The sequence below is a fragment of the Mesoplodon bidens genome (assembly GCF_964165515.1).
Source record: "Mesoplodon bidens genome assembly, chromosome: 11".
NCBI lineage: Eukaryota > Metazoa > Chordata > Mammalia > Artiodactyla > Ziphiidae > Mesoplodon > Mesoplodon bidens.
The window spans coordinates 16,017,476-16,035,122 of record NC_138167.1 but is presented as its reverse complement, the minus strand read 5'-3'; the positions used below and the strand labels follow the sequence as shown (position 1 = coordinate 16,035,122).

The 17,647-nt window shown below is 35.3% G+C and overlaps 1 protein-coding gene across 1 annotated transcript in view; it reads right to left on the bottom strand.

Annotated features, from left to right (window-relative positions):
- The window catches only part of PDE3A (phosphodiesterase 3A), a 314,910-nt gene that overhangs the window by 52,721 nt on the left and 244,542 nt on the right, over positions 1–17,647 (bottom strand). The window contains exons 3-4 of the mRNA XM_081249969.1: positions 7,321–7,578; positions 5,185–5,339 (exon numbers count right to left, since the gene is read on the bottom strand). Coding sequence (XP_081106095.1) covers positions 5,185–5,339; positions 7,321–7,578 — 413 coding nt within the window. The remainder of the gene's footprint in view (positions 1–5,184; positions 5,340–7,320; positions 7,579–17,647) is intronic.

The window sequence follows — 17,647 nt, the reverse complement described above, 5'->3', positions numbered from 1 at the left end:
TGTTTATCCCATTACTAGGTATCAATCACCTTCTCTTTCTACTTCTACAATCATGTTCCTCACAGATTTTCTAAAAACATGGCAAGTTAACTAGTTAAGATGCAGGTGAACTTACATTAAATATGAATGGCATAATGCTTCCTTCTATACCCTTTTTAATTTATTATTCTTGGTGTAACTAAATTAAAAAATCAAGTGCTTATAAAATCATTCAAAGATAATACTCTTTGCAGTATTGTGAAGGAAAAGGTTAGTAAGAGGTATTTTAACCTACCATTTCTTTTACTGATGATACCCTGGAAAGAAAGGGATGATGAGACAAATTCCCTAGCAGACACTAATGACAGACCTGCTACTAAACATACTGATGCTATTTACTAGAAGAAAGGTAATAACAGTGAGGCTTCACCTAGGGAATGCTTTTAGCTGGATATCCTTGGTCTGTCTAGGTTATTACTGTAAATAAATCTGGAATCAATAAATCTCTGGAAGGTTGGGATGGAGAACATTACAAAACACCATGTAATTAATGGGATATAAATTTTGGAGCTGTACCAAACCAAAATTTATCTGCAGGCATTGCTCAAAACCTTACATGCTGAATCTGAAACAGAATCTATTGCAATTTGAGAGAGAAAAGAATTTGGGAAGTCATGTGGACAATCTTGGACCGCTGCAAAGGAAAAGTGTTTGGTTTGTGTTTGGCTGACACCTGTATGCTTTCAAGCATTAGTAAATTTGGTACTGGGTAAAATCCATCATATGCATGAGGATAATTGGACAATTTGACCTTCAGCCAATCTTAGACTGGTACTGTAAGCGGATGTACCTGGTCTCTCTGGGTGACTTGTAAATAAACCTGAAATGGATGGAATTAAAGGGCCACGAATGGGTGGAGATTGTCATGTAAGCTGTATAATTAATGAGGTATAATTTGGAGGTATTCTATAACCAAAGTGGCATCCTCTGTGCAAGCATCATTATGTGTGCCTTGCTTACAATCGTGCACATTAAGTCCAAACCAGAACACATGCTAACATAGAGTAAAAGGACTTTTAGGGTGTTGTACTACCAGTTTGAGACCTCTCAAAGGGAAGGATGCTGAGCATTTGTTGGCTACTTCCTCTATCCCTGTATTATTAGTAAGTTTAGCAATGGGTGAGATCTATAATTTGTGTTGAGTCTGGTTTGACATTCTGCCACTTGTTACCTCATTTCTTCTCTTTCTTTTTCTTTTTCAGAGAGATGTTTCTTCAACTGTTGACCCAGGTATTTTAAAACTTCATCTTTTCTCCTTATTTTAAATAGCATTTGAAATGTGGAATGAACTCCAGCAATTATCAAATACAATTAAGGAAAGCCTACAAAATAATATTTGTTTCATATCTTTCTTAGAAATCTCATCCTAGGCACTTCACAAATGCCTGGAATTTTGAAACAATAAAATCAAAGAAAACTTTGAATCTGAGATAGATAAGTACACCAATTATTTCCTTCTACCACTATTCTTTCAACTCCTTTTGCTGGATTGATTGACTCATAAGAATTAAAAAAAAAAAAGACTTACTGTGAAGAAATTTTATGTAATGTATATGTGGCCTAGATGTTTCCTTAGCACATTGTACAATAAATGGGTTGTGACTTTTCTATGTAGACTTTTAAAAGATAAGACCTTAACATTAACTGAATTTATTTTTTAATATCTTAAAAAGTTATATTATGAAAGCTAGCTCAAAAACTGCCTGCTACTGTTTTATACTTCTTTAATAAAAACATTTAAAATATGCTCATTTTGAGAAGTTTCATAAAGTGCAATAATGGAGCATCTTTAATGTATGGGAAGTTAATGAACTTCAAGATAAATAAAATTCCAGCTATATATCCTTTCTTAACATAATAAATATTAATTTATTAAACACATATTATTCATAAAATAACAAATCAATATATGTATAGGTCTGTGTATATGTGTGTGTGTATATACACACACACATGCATACACACTCTGTAATTTACAGGTACTTTCAAATGCATTGCTTTGTGTGATCCTTGCAATAGTTTTCAGCTGCCTATTAAACTTCATCCTCTTGATTCCTGTTTAAATCTCATGAATATGTAATGATTTGAATTCCAGGGAGGAAAATAGCTTGGGGAAACCTTTACTTGGTCTTCCCACACTAACACAGCAGGGGAAAACTATCTGTGTGTCTGTTGTAGAAGATCTCAACCCCCCTCCACAAAAGTGGATTTTATAACCTTAGTTCTATCTATAAAAACTTCATCCTAGGTCCTAAAAGTCTTCCCAGGTCCTAACAGTTTCTTTTACTGAGTTTACAGCATTCTTTCTGCCTAATATACAGAAGCAGGGGTCAGTCAGTTCCAAGGGCAACGTGAAATGATTAGAGTATGATTTATTTCAGACTTTTTAATTTCTCTCGTCTATTTTTTTAAAGCACCTACTGGCATTCTTCCACCTAATTTTACTCCAGTTGTGCCACTGTTCCCTTTTTTCCTAAGAATTCCTTCTGGTGAGTACCAAGGCTCTGGATACACATCTCTGAGTGATAGGGCCAAGATTCTGCTTCTCAATCCAGTGTCTTTTCACTCAGCTGGATTTAAAACTATCCAGGAGTAAATCATCCAGCTCTGTACCTAAAGGAATATAAGCTGAGGACTGTTTCTACTTTTCACTTCTCACTCTTGTTCTTCTTTTGATCACTGCAGTCCTCAGAGAGCCTCAATGAAAAGACAGACATGGAAAGGAAGAAATAAAAGGGCTGCCAGGGAAGAAACTTCAAAGGCTAAAACTCAAATCAGTTTTGAAATGAGTCAGCAGGTTTAGGAATAGGTCTCCTAAGTGAAGAGGTTTTAAATTTGGTTTATCATCAGGGCTGGAGGCTATCTTTTCACTATTTTCACGCACGACAAAGGATGAGTCAACCAAAACTAGCTGTACTTAATGGTGGTACCATTGCTACTTACTTACACATGGTTTTCCCTTAAAGGGCTCAAATTCTCTTCAGAATGAATCTTATTTCTTTATAATGGTGAAAAAGTTGTACCATTCTCAGATTTTATATCAGGACTTTTAATAGGATAGTGAAATGAAGGAATAGTAAGTTAGACAGTGGAAAAAAGCATACCCAGGCAAGACATCTATCAGTATTTTTGGGACAAAGAGAATGAATGGGATTGTATGCTATTCCTTATCTATTTTGAAAATATTTGAGCATGAGTATTTATTTCATAAAGCAGAATGACAAAATCTTTAGGAGTTAAGCTCATAGAAGTTTTTGAAAGCTTCTTCCTCACGATGATTTCAATGTCAGCCCCCAATCTCATTTAACTAAAAGAAGAGAGAAGTAGGAGAAAAGAAATTTGATGAGAAGTAACAAACAATAACACAAAGAAATGTGGCATTTAAGAATGCTTGAATGGATTTTTGGTAGAGTCATTCTACGGAAAGTATGTAAAGGAGCATTCTTGCCAAGGTGTGTTGGTAAAATGAAGATATACACTGAGAACACAAATTCATTTTCTTAAGCAACGAATATTTAACTATAATTCCCTACTACTTATCAGTATTTGCTGCAGTAGAAGTCGACAGTGGTCAATATTTTCATAGGAAAATATCATCAATGACTTGTCATTTTAAACTTTAGGAAATGTTCATGAAACAGATGGGGTAACATCCTCCTGTGGTGATGCTTAGAAGTTTTACAAACATCCAGGTAATAAGACAAAGTGGAATTATACTGATATGTGAAAGAAAGAATCATTCAAAATTGCTTCTGATTCTATAGGTTAATTAGACTACCAATAATATGTTAATATGGAAGAAACCAATTATGCTTTTAGTCAACAAAACAAGAGAAGTTAGCCATCATTAAATTCTTAAGATTTGAAAGGTTTCCATTTCTTTGCCAGTCTCAGAATGGTGCTTTACATATATTCAAAGCCAAGGTCAAGAGAAAATCATTTCTAATATTGCCACCATGTAGTTCAACAAAGATGTGGTAATTTTTCAGTCATTAGGTAATTAATAAAATTAATGCAAATGTTGCACAAACCTGAAATCATGTGGTAAGTGTTCTCATAACTATTATTCACATAAGGTATGGTATTTCTATTCTAAATAGAAAAGGACAAACTCAGTAGCTCCCTCTGAAAACACCTCTTTCATGATGATGTTTGCTTCAAAACTCTTTCTAGATCTTTGTATTATCTTTCCTTTAGCTTTGGTAACTCTGACTTTTCAGTCACTTTGTAAAATTATCACTAATATACTAAATAAAGTTTATTCTACTTTTATTGAGGTACAATTGACATGTAGCATTATATTTGTTTCAGGTATATAACATAGTGATTTGATATTTATATATACTGTGAATGATCATCACAGTAAGTCTAGTTAACACCCATCGACATGCAGAGTTGCAAAATTTTCTTTTCTTCTGATGAGGACTTTTAAGCTCTACTCTCTTAGCAACTTTCGAATATACAATACAATATCATTAATCACAGTCACCATGCTGTACATTAAATCCCCAAGACTCATTTATTTTATAATTGCGTTTGTACCTTTTTGAACCCCTTGACCCATTTTGTCTACCCCCGACCCCCCACCTCTGGTGACCACCAATCTGTTCACTATCTAAACAAAGTTTAAATTACCAGCTGTTTGAAGATATTTAGGTGCTCTTAGAATGATGATCTATTTTTTGATCTGATCTTCTGCCTTTGAAATAATGCTAGGAGAGCTGCTCTGGTGGGCTGGGGGAAATCTAACAATCATTTGCAAATGTCAGGTTGGATACCTACCTTTGATTTAAAGGTTCAATGTAGATCTCAGTCTAGGTAAAACCTAGCCCACCTTTATTCTGGGCTCACCCTTTCCACCCAAAGTGACAGTGGCAGGCATCACCTCAAGTCACTGTCCCCATTTATACTTAAGGCCATACAACACAATTTAAGCCTAATTATCTGATGTTAATCCCTATACTGCTCTGGATTTAAGCCGTACACCTTTTTCATTTTCAAAGCTGGCCTCCAGCCAACTATAATTGGCTGGGCCTCCCTTCTACTGTAATTTATAACTCATTTTTGGTAAAAAAACAAACAAACAAACAAAAAAAACAAAAAACTTCTCCAAGACATATGAAACCATCAGGAGCACCGCCTAACCTGGATGAAGGTGCTTCATGCAGTTTGATGCTGGCGCTACGGTCCCTCCGTACTGGGGCAGGCTCCAAAGTGGGCAGACCCGTGGCTGAGGTGGTGGTTGTCCAAGTTGATGAAACTCGTCTCAGCAAACCAGGGGGCAAACTCCTTCTCAGGCGCTGGGAAGAAGGAGCATTGATTTTGTTACCAAGCATATTTTCTATCACTAACTTCTATATAATGAAACAAAATGGCAATGAATTTATTAAACTACATTGGTTGAATATTATTTATCTAAAATTTGGGCACTCAGAAATTCAATAAGAAACTCTGGCCAAAATCAATGAATATTATAAAAATAACATTTTGGGGATCTTCATTTCAATGTTTACACAAATATGGGATTATGGGAAATGAGAATCAATTACCTTTGTGACAATTTTATAGTTAAATTAGTTCAATAGGGCTTATACAACTATACACACATCATGTTAGTTAGTTATTATGACCAGTAGATTTTCCTCAAAAGACACTCGTGTGGGACATGGATTAATTTTTATCATCTAGCACAACAGTAGTCGCTATATCAAAGTGTTTATTGATTTATTGTTAATTTCTTGATTCACAAATGACAGGAGCTAAGGGTAAGAGTATAACTCACAAGATGTATCACCTCTCTTGTGGTTAACATGACTTAAGACAGGCAAATGGGTAAAGTCATTAGGACCAGCTCCTCTTAATAGAAGACTCTGCTGGTCAACCTGTGACCCTCTCTTTGTTATTTATTTTCCTACCATATCCTAAGTGGGATCTGTGGCACCATCAGCACTCAGTCATGGTTCTGAGCTCACCAGCATGAGCACTGGCCCTCTAACGAGAGTCTTAATCTTAAAAAATCAAAGGGAAGGTAATCTAATACAACTACAGCAATAGTTATAAGAGGTAGGAGGTCAATTCATTTTTATTTGTGGCCAGTTACTCCAAGGAGCACAATTGTGTAGGCAGAGTTTAACAAAGACTCAGTCTGCTCTTCCTGAAGATGGTAAAAACTCTGAGAAGTGAGGATATGGCACCTCAGGATTCAAGAAGACCTCTGATACTAAATAGTTTCCAAAATCTCTTAAAGATCTGGATATGTATCTTAGAACGTAATTCAATAGGAAGAGAAAAGGTCAAGCACTGTAAATATCAGGATTATTGTCTGTAAATCTGTCACTGACTTCATGTCTCATTTGAGGCCCAAGGGAATCAGTTACTCTCTCCCCATTCCTTTATTGTTATATCATGCTTAGCCGTATCTTTCTCAGAGAAGTAGATGTTCGAAGGAAACTTAAATAACTTAATTGACAAAGTTGCATGAAGGACACTGTCCTGAATCAAGAGACTCACAATGGCAAAAACACAGATATGACTGACTGACCACCAGCTCCAGAGGACAGCTACTTGTTTACCAAATAAATAAGTATGCTGGATGTACCTGAGACCACTGAAATTCTGATTCCTTTTTTTTAGTCTTTAGCATGACTTGTTTTTAACTAATACTGAGGTCTAAACTGGGTCCAGAACCCTATTCCCTAGAGCTTACTTTTGTAAAACTCTTATATGTTATATGTAAGAAGAAGAAAATATATGAATCACGAAGGCCATCTTTTACTTTAAATAATCTAACATCAACTAGAACTTTTCTAAGTTCAAAACTTGTTGGGTTTCAGAAAGACATGAGGGTATTATGAAGGCTACCATACTAAGAAATCAAAGAGCAAAGGAATCTTGTGTTTCAGAAGGCAATGAATTTTAAACAGAATCCACAAGAGTGGGAGCAGGGATTTCTGCTGTTTTTTTTTAAATTTTTTGTCACCACTATATCTTTATCCCACAGAACAAATCCTGGTATAGAGAAGAAAAAAATTTATTGAACGTCTGAATTAAAAAAGGTAATGCAAAAAGGTAAATTTTTTTCATTACAGAAAGCTATCACATTTAAGGATGGAAGTCTTTATGTTTACATTAGTATCACTTTGGTCACCATGACTGACAGACACATCCTTGGGGAGTCACTGATATGAATCTCCATGTGGGTTTGAGGTGATAAGAAAGAGGCCCAGGAGACAATGGGAAGAAACAGTTTCACCCTTTCAGGAGCATGTCATTAATACCTACCTTGGGAATAGCCAGCTTGTCTTTTTCAGAGCTTTCTTCAGAATCAGAGCAGGTATAGTTTTCACTGAAGGAAACGACGGGGTTCACTCTGGGCTTGTGAATGGCCTGGATGGTGAGCTGTGTGCTGAGAAGGTTGCTCACTGCCCTCAGGGACGTGCACACGTTGGGGGGCAGAGAAGGGTCTGCCAGGAGGTCGGTGATGAGACCGTGAGCCTCGCCCATCACAGCAATATCCACAGTGATACTGGTTCCTGGAGACTGAGACACCAAACACTGGAGGTCGGGCGAGAAAGGCCTGAGGCTGGAGGCACAGGGAGGGAAACTGGGCTTTTTCTGAAATGCAGACTGAAGTGACACTAGGGCTGCAGTAAAGTAACATTCAAATCACATTTCTGTCTCAAATTTTGCCAAAATTTGCCATGGCTTTTGCCAGTTTTGTGTTCAGGGCACATTTTTACTGTTAGAACCTATGGAGGCACTTTGAAGAGATACAAAGATAAACACCAGTTTTTAAAAAATAGAAAGTATCAGGAAACAAAAAAAAATTCATATTGATCACTCCTTATGAAGAGCTCAACATTTTAATGTATATTATTTAGAAAGCGTCCATTGATAGATGAATGGAAAAAGATGTTTTATACACACATATACACACACACACACACACACATATATATACACACAAAATGGAGTACTACTCAGCTATAAAAAAGGAATTTCATTCTGAAAAGCAACACTAATATAGTATAAAATTTTAATTTTAGTAATATTCTAGTGTGATATTTGAGCCGGGTGTGTGATAATTATTCAACTAATATTAGAGATAAGCACAAAAAGCAACTCAACTTGTTGTTCAGATTCACAAATTGTCCCTCTTGTGGTTAGTAAGAACAGAAATTTCAGTTCTGGAATTCTGTGGCACATCTGTCCCATTCTGCCCAACTGCCTATCAGATTCAGAGTTACTACTCTATATTTGCTAAAGAAATGAAGAGCATTAGAAACAGAGGACAGGACCGTTCCTCACCCTGCTGGTCAGGCAGGAACGTAGGCGGGAAGATGTGGGAATAAGGGAGAGCATGGGCAGGGTTAAGGTTAAGAAAGTAGGTGAAGCTTAAAGACAGCATGCAGATGACTGTTAATATTGGAATGCTACCACAGTATGAGGCACAAGGAACCCACAGAACTGTAAACTGAATAACACAGTGATTGGCGTGAGGTTCTGGAACTTGGCTACTTACATCCCAATCATGACTTCCTGACCCTACCACTTTCTAGCTGCATGATTTGGCAAGTTAGTAAGCTCTCGGTGCTGTGACTTCTCCATCTGTAAAATGGATGTAGTAGAGTACCAACCTCAGAAGGTAATGGTAAGAAGTAAAAGGGAGATTATACGTAAAGCACTTACTGTTGTGCTGCAAGTGAACAATTATAAGTGTCCAATAATGATAATGATATAAATAATAGTAATAATAATTCTGGAGTTTTTCAATAAGAGGCTATTAGACATTTGGCTATGTATTTGGGGGAAAATAAAGTTTAATCATTCTTTCACAACAGACTTAAAAATAAACTCCAAAGAGATGAAAAATTTTATAATCTTGGGATTAGGAAGACCATTAAAAATAATATAAATGGCATAAACTGTCAAGAAAACATCTAACAGATCTGACTAAATGAAGACATAAACTTCTCATAAGCAAATATGTCATAAGCAAAGGTAAAAAACAAATAGTCCATGAGAAAATATATGCCACCCAGAGAAGATAAAACATATGTAAATAAAAGGCTTTTTAAAAAAAAATCAATAAAAGATAAACTTGGCAAAAGGAAATGAATATACAATTCAAACAAAAGTTAATAATTAAATATGCAAAAGCTACTTGCCTCCCGAATATTTAAGACACAAATTAAAGTAATAAAAAAAGTTTACTTATTAAATTGCAAAATAATAAAAGACTGCTAGCACCGAGTATTAGTAATGGTTTGGGGAAATGAGCAGTGAGTAAAAAATAATCCAATCTTATTGCAAAGAAATTCTTGCTGAGTCTATCAATTTATAGTTTAAATTTATATATCCTATAATCTAGCAAGACAATGTAGAAGATATCTAGTCCAAAGAAAAACTACATATATACAAAAATACAAAGATAAGGTCACAAAGGATACTGCAATACTCTGATAACAATCAAAGAATGTGGCCATAAATGCATCATCAACAGAGAAATTGTTTTAAAAAGTTATATTACAAATATACTATAAAGTATAATGCACTTATTTAAAAGATTTGGGTAGGTCTATAAATGTTTATTTGGAAGAATATTCATAAAATATTGTTTCATTTTTATAAAGTATGTCACAGAAAAAGTGAACATATTTTTTTGCAATCAGAAAAATATGATAATTATGAAAACACCCAACATCTGTGAAGGTATCTAGTCTTATAATAACTATAAGCAAGGATAAATTATTCTGTAAAGCTATCATATAGAAATTAGGTCTTTTCGTACTAGAATAATAAGAGTAGCAATAATAATAATGGTGGACAATAATGGTGACAGCTGATATTTATTCAGCACAGTCTACAAGGTAGGTACTCTTATTACATTCATTTTTATTAGTCAAAAATAACTTGCCAGGACTTCCTGGTGGCGCAGTGGTTAAGAATCCACCTGCCAATGCAAGGGACACGGATTCGAGCCCTGGTCCAGGAAGATCCCACATGCCGCGTAGCAACTAAGCCTGTTTGCCACAACTACTGAGCCTGTGTTCTAGAGCCCGCGAGCAACAACTACTGAGTCCGCGACCCACAACTACTGAAGCCCACGTGCCTAGGGCCCGTGCTCCGCAACAAGAGAAGCCATCACAATGAGAAGCCCATGCCCCACAACGAAGAGCAGCCCCCGCTCGCCGCAACTAGAGAAAGCCCGCGTGCAGCAACGAAGACCCAACACAGCCAAAAAAAATAAATTAATTAAAAAAAAACTAGTAAAAAAAAAATAACTGAGTCAAAAATAACTCAGATAGCTACAACATGGAAACGTCAGGCTGCAAACACAAATACATACTCTCTTTCCACAGCTCAATAGCTGAACTAGCAGGCTGAAATAAATACTGAACGTTTTCATTGTACGTTATTAAATATATCTGTAATTATTTAATGCTTTATTTAATTATTGTGCCATGTTTTTCTCTCTTTGTAGGTTTAAATATCTTCCATGAACCAACATGAAAATTTAAGTGTAATATTAATAGCTTTAGGATATATAACTATGTGTATTTCACATTTTTATTTACATTGTTAACTTAAAAAATGTTTGTGAGAAATGCCATTCAATTAGCTTAACATTCCCTTTTAAAAACGTATTTTCAAGTGCATCTCTAATTACTATGCTTCTGAAAAACTCACCCTGTGTGATCTTATAAAACAGTAATATTTATTCCTACCCATGTTGTTCTAATAATCTTAAACTAGTACATCACTGTACTATTTCCCTAAAAAATTAAATTTTAAGTCAAACTTTGTACCCAGGACATAAAATTTTAAGATGTTTTGACAATAAAATTAACAGTTTATGTTCTAATAGTTAATAGGTTTTCTCAAAATGGTCTCAGTACATAAAACTTACAAATCTGAAGAAAAAGTAGAATGTGCTCATTGACAATGATAATTACATTTTAAAATAAATTATTGGTGAGAAAACAAATGCATCTTATAATTCTCTAATTTTATGTCTTTTTTTTAAAGTAATGGATGTATTTCTTATATGCTCAGAAAAAACAAATAACTAAAAATTTAAAAGTAACTTTAAAATAGAAACAGAACTGAAAACTCATCCTTGTAAGCCAATGTTAGTGTTACATAGGAACTTAGAAAACAAACACATTGGGTTTTCCTGGTGGCGCAGTGGTTAGGAGTCCGCCTGCCGATGCAGGGAGTGGAGGTTCGTGCCCCGGTCCGGGAGGATCCCACATGCCGTGAAGCGGCTGGGCCCGTGAGCCATGGCCGCTGGGCCTGTGCGTCCGGAGCCTGTGCTCCACAATGGGAGAGGCCACAACAGTGAGGGGCCCGTGCTCCGAAAAAAAAAAAAAAAAAACCAAGCACATTATGTAATTCAATGTTGCTTATACTGTCTGTAGCTTTTGTGAAAGCGAAGGTCTTCAAGTGAAAACAAAAGAAATACTCAGGCCAAGCTGATTTGCTTTGTTGTGCAACAGAAACTAACACGGTATTGTGAAGCAATTACACTCCAATAATGATCTATTAAAAAAAAAAAAGCATATTACCCATATTGGAATTGGCTAAGAAACCAAACACTTCAACTATTGGAAAAGTCTCCCTACTGTTATAAAGTCAGGTCTTTGTTTTATTAGTTTTATGATTTAAAAATTAAAATTGTGTAACAATTCAAAGTTGTATCACACATAAGAAGTTATCATCAGTTTTTGGCTCAAATAATGAAAGCCTTCAATGAGGCATGAAATCTAAAACCAACAATCAGATTTGTTTGCCACAAACTTGCCAAAGCTAACCACACACGAAATGATGAAAGACTGAAAGATAGATGGGCTGCTGTTTCAATAAACAGCAGGCAAATTATAAAGACCCAGGCACATCCAGGGAGTCACTATAAAGGAATTTCAGGGGAGAGGGGCTTAGGCTGATTGGTAGTGTTTTTTCATCATATGATACAAAATATGAAACAACACAGAGTGACTCACACAGAGGGTATTTCCATACCTATTCAACTTTCAAAATAATATAATTCAATTTCTAGGTATACCAAATAACACTCGGAAAAAATTTCATTTAACTGGTGAAATCTTAGCTAGTGATAATAAACACTAAAGGTTAAGTTTATATTAAAGCTACTTTAAAGGAAAGTCTTAAGCTAACAGCCTGAAATCATCTTTGAGTGCAATAACCAACTCTACTGAGCATAAAACCACAGTTGAGTCTTTTTATGGTGCATATGATCAAATGAATCTTTTCCTTGAAAAGAGTGACCAGGCAATAAAAAACATTTTACTTTGCAGGCTCTCCTTATAATGGAAATACTTATATTTAACATTTAAGAAAATGCACGTATAATTTCCTGGGCACTATTTAAATGACAACCAAATTTGGATTGCCACCTCTAAATAGAAAATCTGGAATTTAAGTCTGATAAACAGTGGTTTAAAGTGCAGTTTTATATATCAAACCAAAAATAACTGATTCTTTTGGTAAATCCACCACTTTTCAAAGCAACCCGTTCTTTCAGCATCTTCCTTTCCCCCCTTTATGTTCCTCTAGTCTACTTCACCATCTCCAGGATGTCCTACACAATGCTGGTTGCTATGGTAACAATCTAGCTTGCTTCCAAGTTACTTTACTCAACATAAACCAAGGGCCAAGAAAATCTGGAGTCAGAGATAAGTTAAGGAAACAATAACAAATACACTTAGAAATAACATTAGATGTAACTCCTAGACTAGGCATGTATCAATCAATTCAATTATAGAAATTTTGTTTTTACTGTCACTACTAATGTGGTAAAACTTTGAAATTACAGTTCTGGTATGATAAAGGGGAAAGCTTTGAAAATGTGTAGGGGTCAGAAAAAATTTGCACTCTATAAAGGGCATCTAAATTTCTAAACCACCATAAGCCGCAAATTACGAAAAATTTAGCTAATAAATCTATGTGGTCAAACGACTACTAGAATGTAAAACAAAAGTATGTATCTTTAAGGAACATGACAGATTATTTACTGCGGCACTGTGTCAGAAATGGAGAATTTCTAAAAGAAAAATATCATTAAGAAGTCTTACAAAATAACTACTGGAAGAAGGTAAATGAAAACAAAGAAGTAAACAAACATCATTTCACTCCAAGAAAGTGAAAGTGCCCAAGCGGGAAATCAGAAAGGGTTTGGGAAAGTTGACGTCAACAGCAATTACCGATTCAAAATGATTAGGGAGATTATCTGGTATATAGAGGGTGGGGTATAGAAGATAAGGCATCCAATTCTTGACTCCTTTTTTGGGGGGGCAGCACCAGTATAGTCACGTTATAGCTCTTCTCCCTATATATTTTGAAGCAAAGATTAAACTGATAACTTATTGAAATAGGTTAAATACATCCCTGCCCACGGGCAGAAGATGTAATAATTCTCAAGTCTTCCGACTTAGTGAATCATTTGATGTGTCACTTGCTTTGGACATTAATTTATTCTAACTGGAGGAAAAGAATTGGAAGCAGTACAAAAGTCTCTCTTCATAATTCTACATGAAACTCAGAGATAGGTTATAAACGCAAAAGCACTAGAACTGATATAATTATCTCGATAACCTAGTTGAGACAGTTTATCCCTCAAATTAGGCCGCTTTTTTTTGTTGTTCAGTATTTTAAGTTTTATGATGGTTTCCAAAACCAACCATGGCTTTTCTCTAGGTGATCCTGTATCCATTGGAGCCCTCAGGCCCTGCCCCTGCAAAATCAGAGAACTCGCCTTTATCTTTCTAATATCCCTCCCAATTCTGTAAGCCTAAAGCATTTCTTTACATAACATACATACACACACAAACATCAAAGAAGAAAGAATCAAATAATTTTAAAACTTATTCCTTGGCTCATTAAGAATTTTAAATTTTTTAAAAAAGATTTTGATTTATTTACTTTTAAATTTTATTTTACTGAAGTGTAGTTGACCTATAGTGTTGCATTAATTTCTGCTGTACAGCAAAGTGATTCAGAGATATATATAAATAAATTATTTTTCATATTCTTTTCCATTATGGTTTATAATAAGATATTGAATGTAGTTCCCTGTGCTATACAGACATAAAAAACCTTTTAAAATTGTTATGTAGACTTCGAAAAGTCCTTGTTTCACCAATTGCTAATCTTACTCAAGCTTCACCTTCTAACTTATTATTGACTCACTGATGGCTGTTTCCCTCCTATGGTAAAATGTCTAATGTACACCAAGTACTTATGGGGAATAGACTATTTTCTAGAACTTCCACTCCCAATAGTTGAGTTGCACATTTGCCAAGTGTCAGTTTTGTTTGGTCCTAAATCTGTTTAGGCCAGTTGCAACTGTCACTGTAACTTACATATGCTAATAAAATATCTATAAACCAGTGATATGTGAGTAAACAATGGAATAGTTTCTTTAAAAACTAAGTTGAATAATTTTAAAGACTTCATAAACAGACTCATAAAGATGAGGCCCCGACAATGATTTGTTAAATTAAGTAGGGGTGATATAACTGTAAAGATTCAAGAAGAAAATGATAATGTGCCTGAAAGATTTTCAACTCAGAATGCTTCCAAATGGCTGTCATTTCTACTGTAAAAAAAAAAAACAACAAAAAACAAAGCAAAACAAAAACAACCCTGAACCTGGTAGTCATATACCATGAAGTATGCGTGTGCTGCTTGTAACATAACTTGGAACTCTAATCAATATAGTAAAAATATACCCAAAGAGAAACATTCTTGGCTCTTCATCACAAATGTGTGAAATCTACATATTCATATGTATCAAGTTAAAATATCAACATATTGCTAGAGATATGGAAAATATGTTATATTTTTATGATTCTCTGTTTTAAAAACTTTTAAAATTAACAGATCAACTACTGATTACGAGGGCTCCATACTACTTTAAACCCAACACATTCTTTCACTTGAAATGAGACATAATATAATAGCTACATTAAAGCTATGCACTACCACTCCTGGAACAAGGGATAAAAAGTGAAGTTTGGTTTATGAATTAACACGTGATGTACAAAAAGGTACAAGTGTATATTTTCATCATGTATGTAATTTGAGAGGTCATATATGTGAGAAGTTGGAAGCAAAGGTATAAAAAATTGGGATATAAGAGAGGAAGTTTTATTCATTCATCAATATCAAATTTTTATTTTATGAGGTAGTACATGGGACCTTTAAGAACAGGATCGAGTCAGACTGCCGGTGTTCAAATTTCAGATCTGGTGAGAAGTGGGGAAAGTCACTTATCTCCTTAGCTCTTGTTTTCTCATCTCTAAAAAGGGCAATAATAATTCCTGCTGTATAGTATTATTAATGATTCAATGAGATCAGGCACATAAAGACCTCAGTAGAGTGCTTGGCCTCCAGTACATGTTTGAAAAATATTATATAGCACCACCATCATTATTATTATTGCACTGAAAAAGATTATGTGCAAAAAGGGAGGTATATGTATGTGTGTGTTTATCTACTACACACACTGGGTCAGTTAGTTTCTTTATAAATGAAGGCAGCATAGAGATATCATTTCTCTACTGACAAAACAAAACAACAAATGCAAAACCTTAGTTTCACTTTTTATTCTAGGTAAATATAGTCATAAAGATTGTATTCCCTATTCCTATATACTCAGAGTAGTTCTGAGATTAATTTTAGGCTCTTAGAAAGTAATTGTACAGAAGTCCTGGTTTCAGTTAATATGGTTGACTGCACTGATATGATTTATAACACACTATGTGAAAGGAATTCTAAAAGTAGGCATCTTAGCTCCATTGGTGGAAGGTTTTTTTTTTTTTTTTTTTCTATTTAGTCATCTTTGGAGACACCCTGGGAGGCAAACATGGCATGGGAAGACCATTCTCAGGGTGAAAAGGGAATTGGGACAATGGAGGAATAAACAGTGTAAGGGACGACACATAAAAGGAGTCACTGGGACTTTTCTTACCCAGCTTTGGTCCTAATGCTGGGAAAAGATGCCTGAGAGGCTTTGGGGAGCTGTGTCATCCTATTTCTCTAAAGCAGTTTTCCACCCCCTTGCCCTCCAAATCTTTCTCTCTGATACCAGGAAGCAGTCTCTTCGTCTAAATTCATTTAGAAGATGAGCTGGATTCAATAAATGATCTTTGGTGCATTACTGGTTCTGACCTCAGAGCCAGCAGAATTGCATATGTGTTTATACTTTCATAGGACCCATTTATAATTTTAGACTTGAAGTTGGTTGGGAAATTTTTTAAAAATGAAATCATGTGAACATTTTGCAGTAACTCATTGTAGGCTGAACCTTGGCTAAATGTCATCCTAAGGAAGCAGATGTTTGCTTATTTTAATTTTCTGGCAGGGAATATGAGTTGACCTTTGGATTTTCTCCTTAAGATAATATGTATGTACAGTAGGAGGAAAACATACAGGGCCCTTCATCAAACTGCTTTCTAAAAACATCTCAGTTGGTCAGAACCCATTTGAGATGTGAGACACAGCAAACTCCAGCAGTTACCAGAATTCTTAACCTCCTTCTCTTTTGATGGTCAGAGAACATTCCTTGTCACCAAATAGGATGTAGTACATGCCTTGTGTCCTTATATATTTCCCTACAATCTGTCTGCAAATAAGCCCCAAAGTGTTAAAATTGTCCCTCTGTTTATGTTTTCTAAGATCTTCCAGACACTAGCAAATTCACCCAACAACCTCAAAAATAACAACTATTACAGAATATTGTTTTATTATTTAGGAAATAAAACATACTTATGAAATCGCTTAGTCGAGTAAGCACGCATATCTCTGAGAAGATAACCTTAGTTGCCTTTGATTTCCAGGCTGGTTCTCTCTGTTTCTTCTAATTATAAAAAGATGAGTCTGTCATACAGAGTGAAGTTAGTCAGAAAGAGAAAGACAAATACCGTATGCTAACACATATATACGGAATTTAAAAAAAAAAATGTCATGAAGAACCTAGGGGCAAAACGGGAATGAAGACGCAGACCTACTTGAGAATGGACTTGAGGATATGGGGAGGGGGAAGGGTGGGCTGTGACAAGGCGAAAGAGAGGCATGGACGTGTATACACTACCAAACGTAAGGTAGATAGATAGTGGGAAGCAGCCGCAGAGCACAGGGAGATCAGCTCGGTGCTTTGTGACCGCCTGGAGGGGTGGGATGGGGAGGGTGGGAGGGAGGGAGATGCATGAGGGAAGGGATGTGGGAACAGATGTATATGTATGACTGATTCACTTTGTTATAAAGCAGAAACTAATTAAAAAAATAAATAAATAAACTTTAAAAAAAAAAAAAAAAAAAAAGATGAGGTGGCTGGCAAAGCTAGGAGGAATTCAGGTAATGGACTGTTCCCAGGACTGCTCACGCAAATGAACTGGGAAGGCTTGGTTAAGTGTAAGTTGCTATGTAAATAAAAAGCATGATTATTTCTGTTAGTGGAAGAAACTGGATTCTCTGATTGAGCACAAGCTTGTAAATATTATAGAAAAAAATCAGACTCTCTGAAATAAGTATGAACTCCTAAAGGTGATGAATTTTGATGGTCTTTTGTTTGTTGAATTTTAAGAAT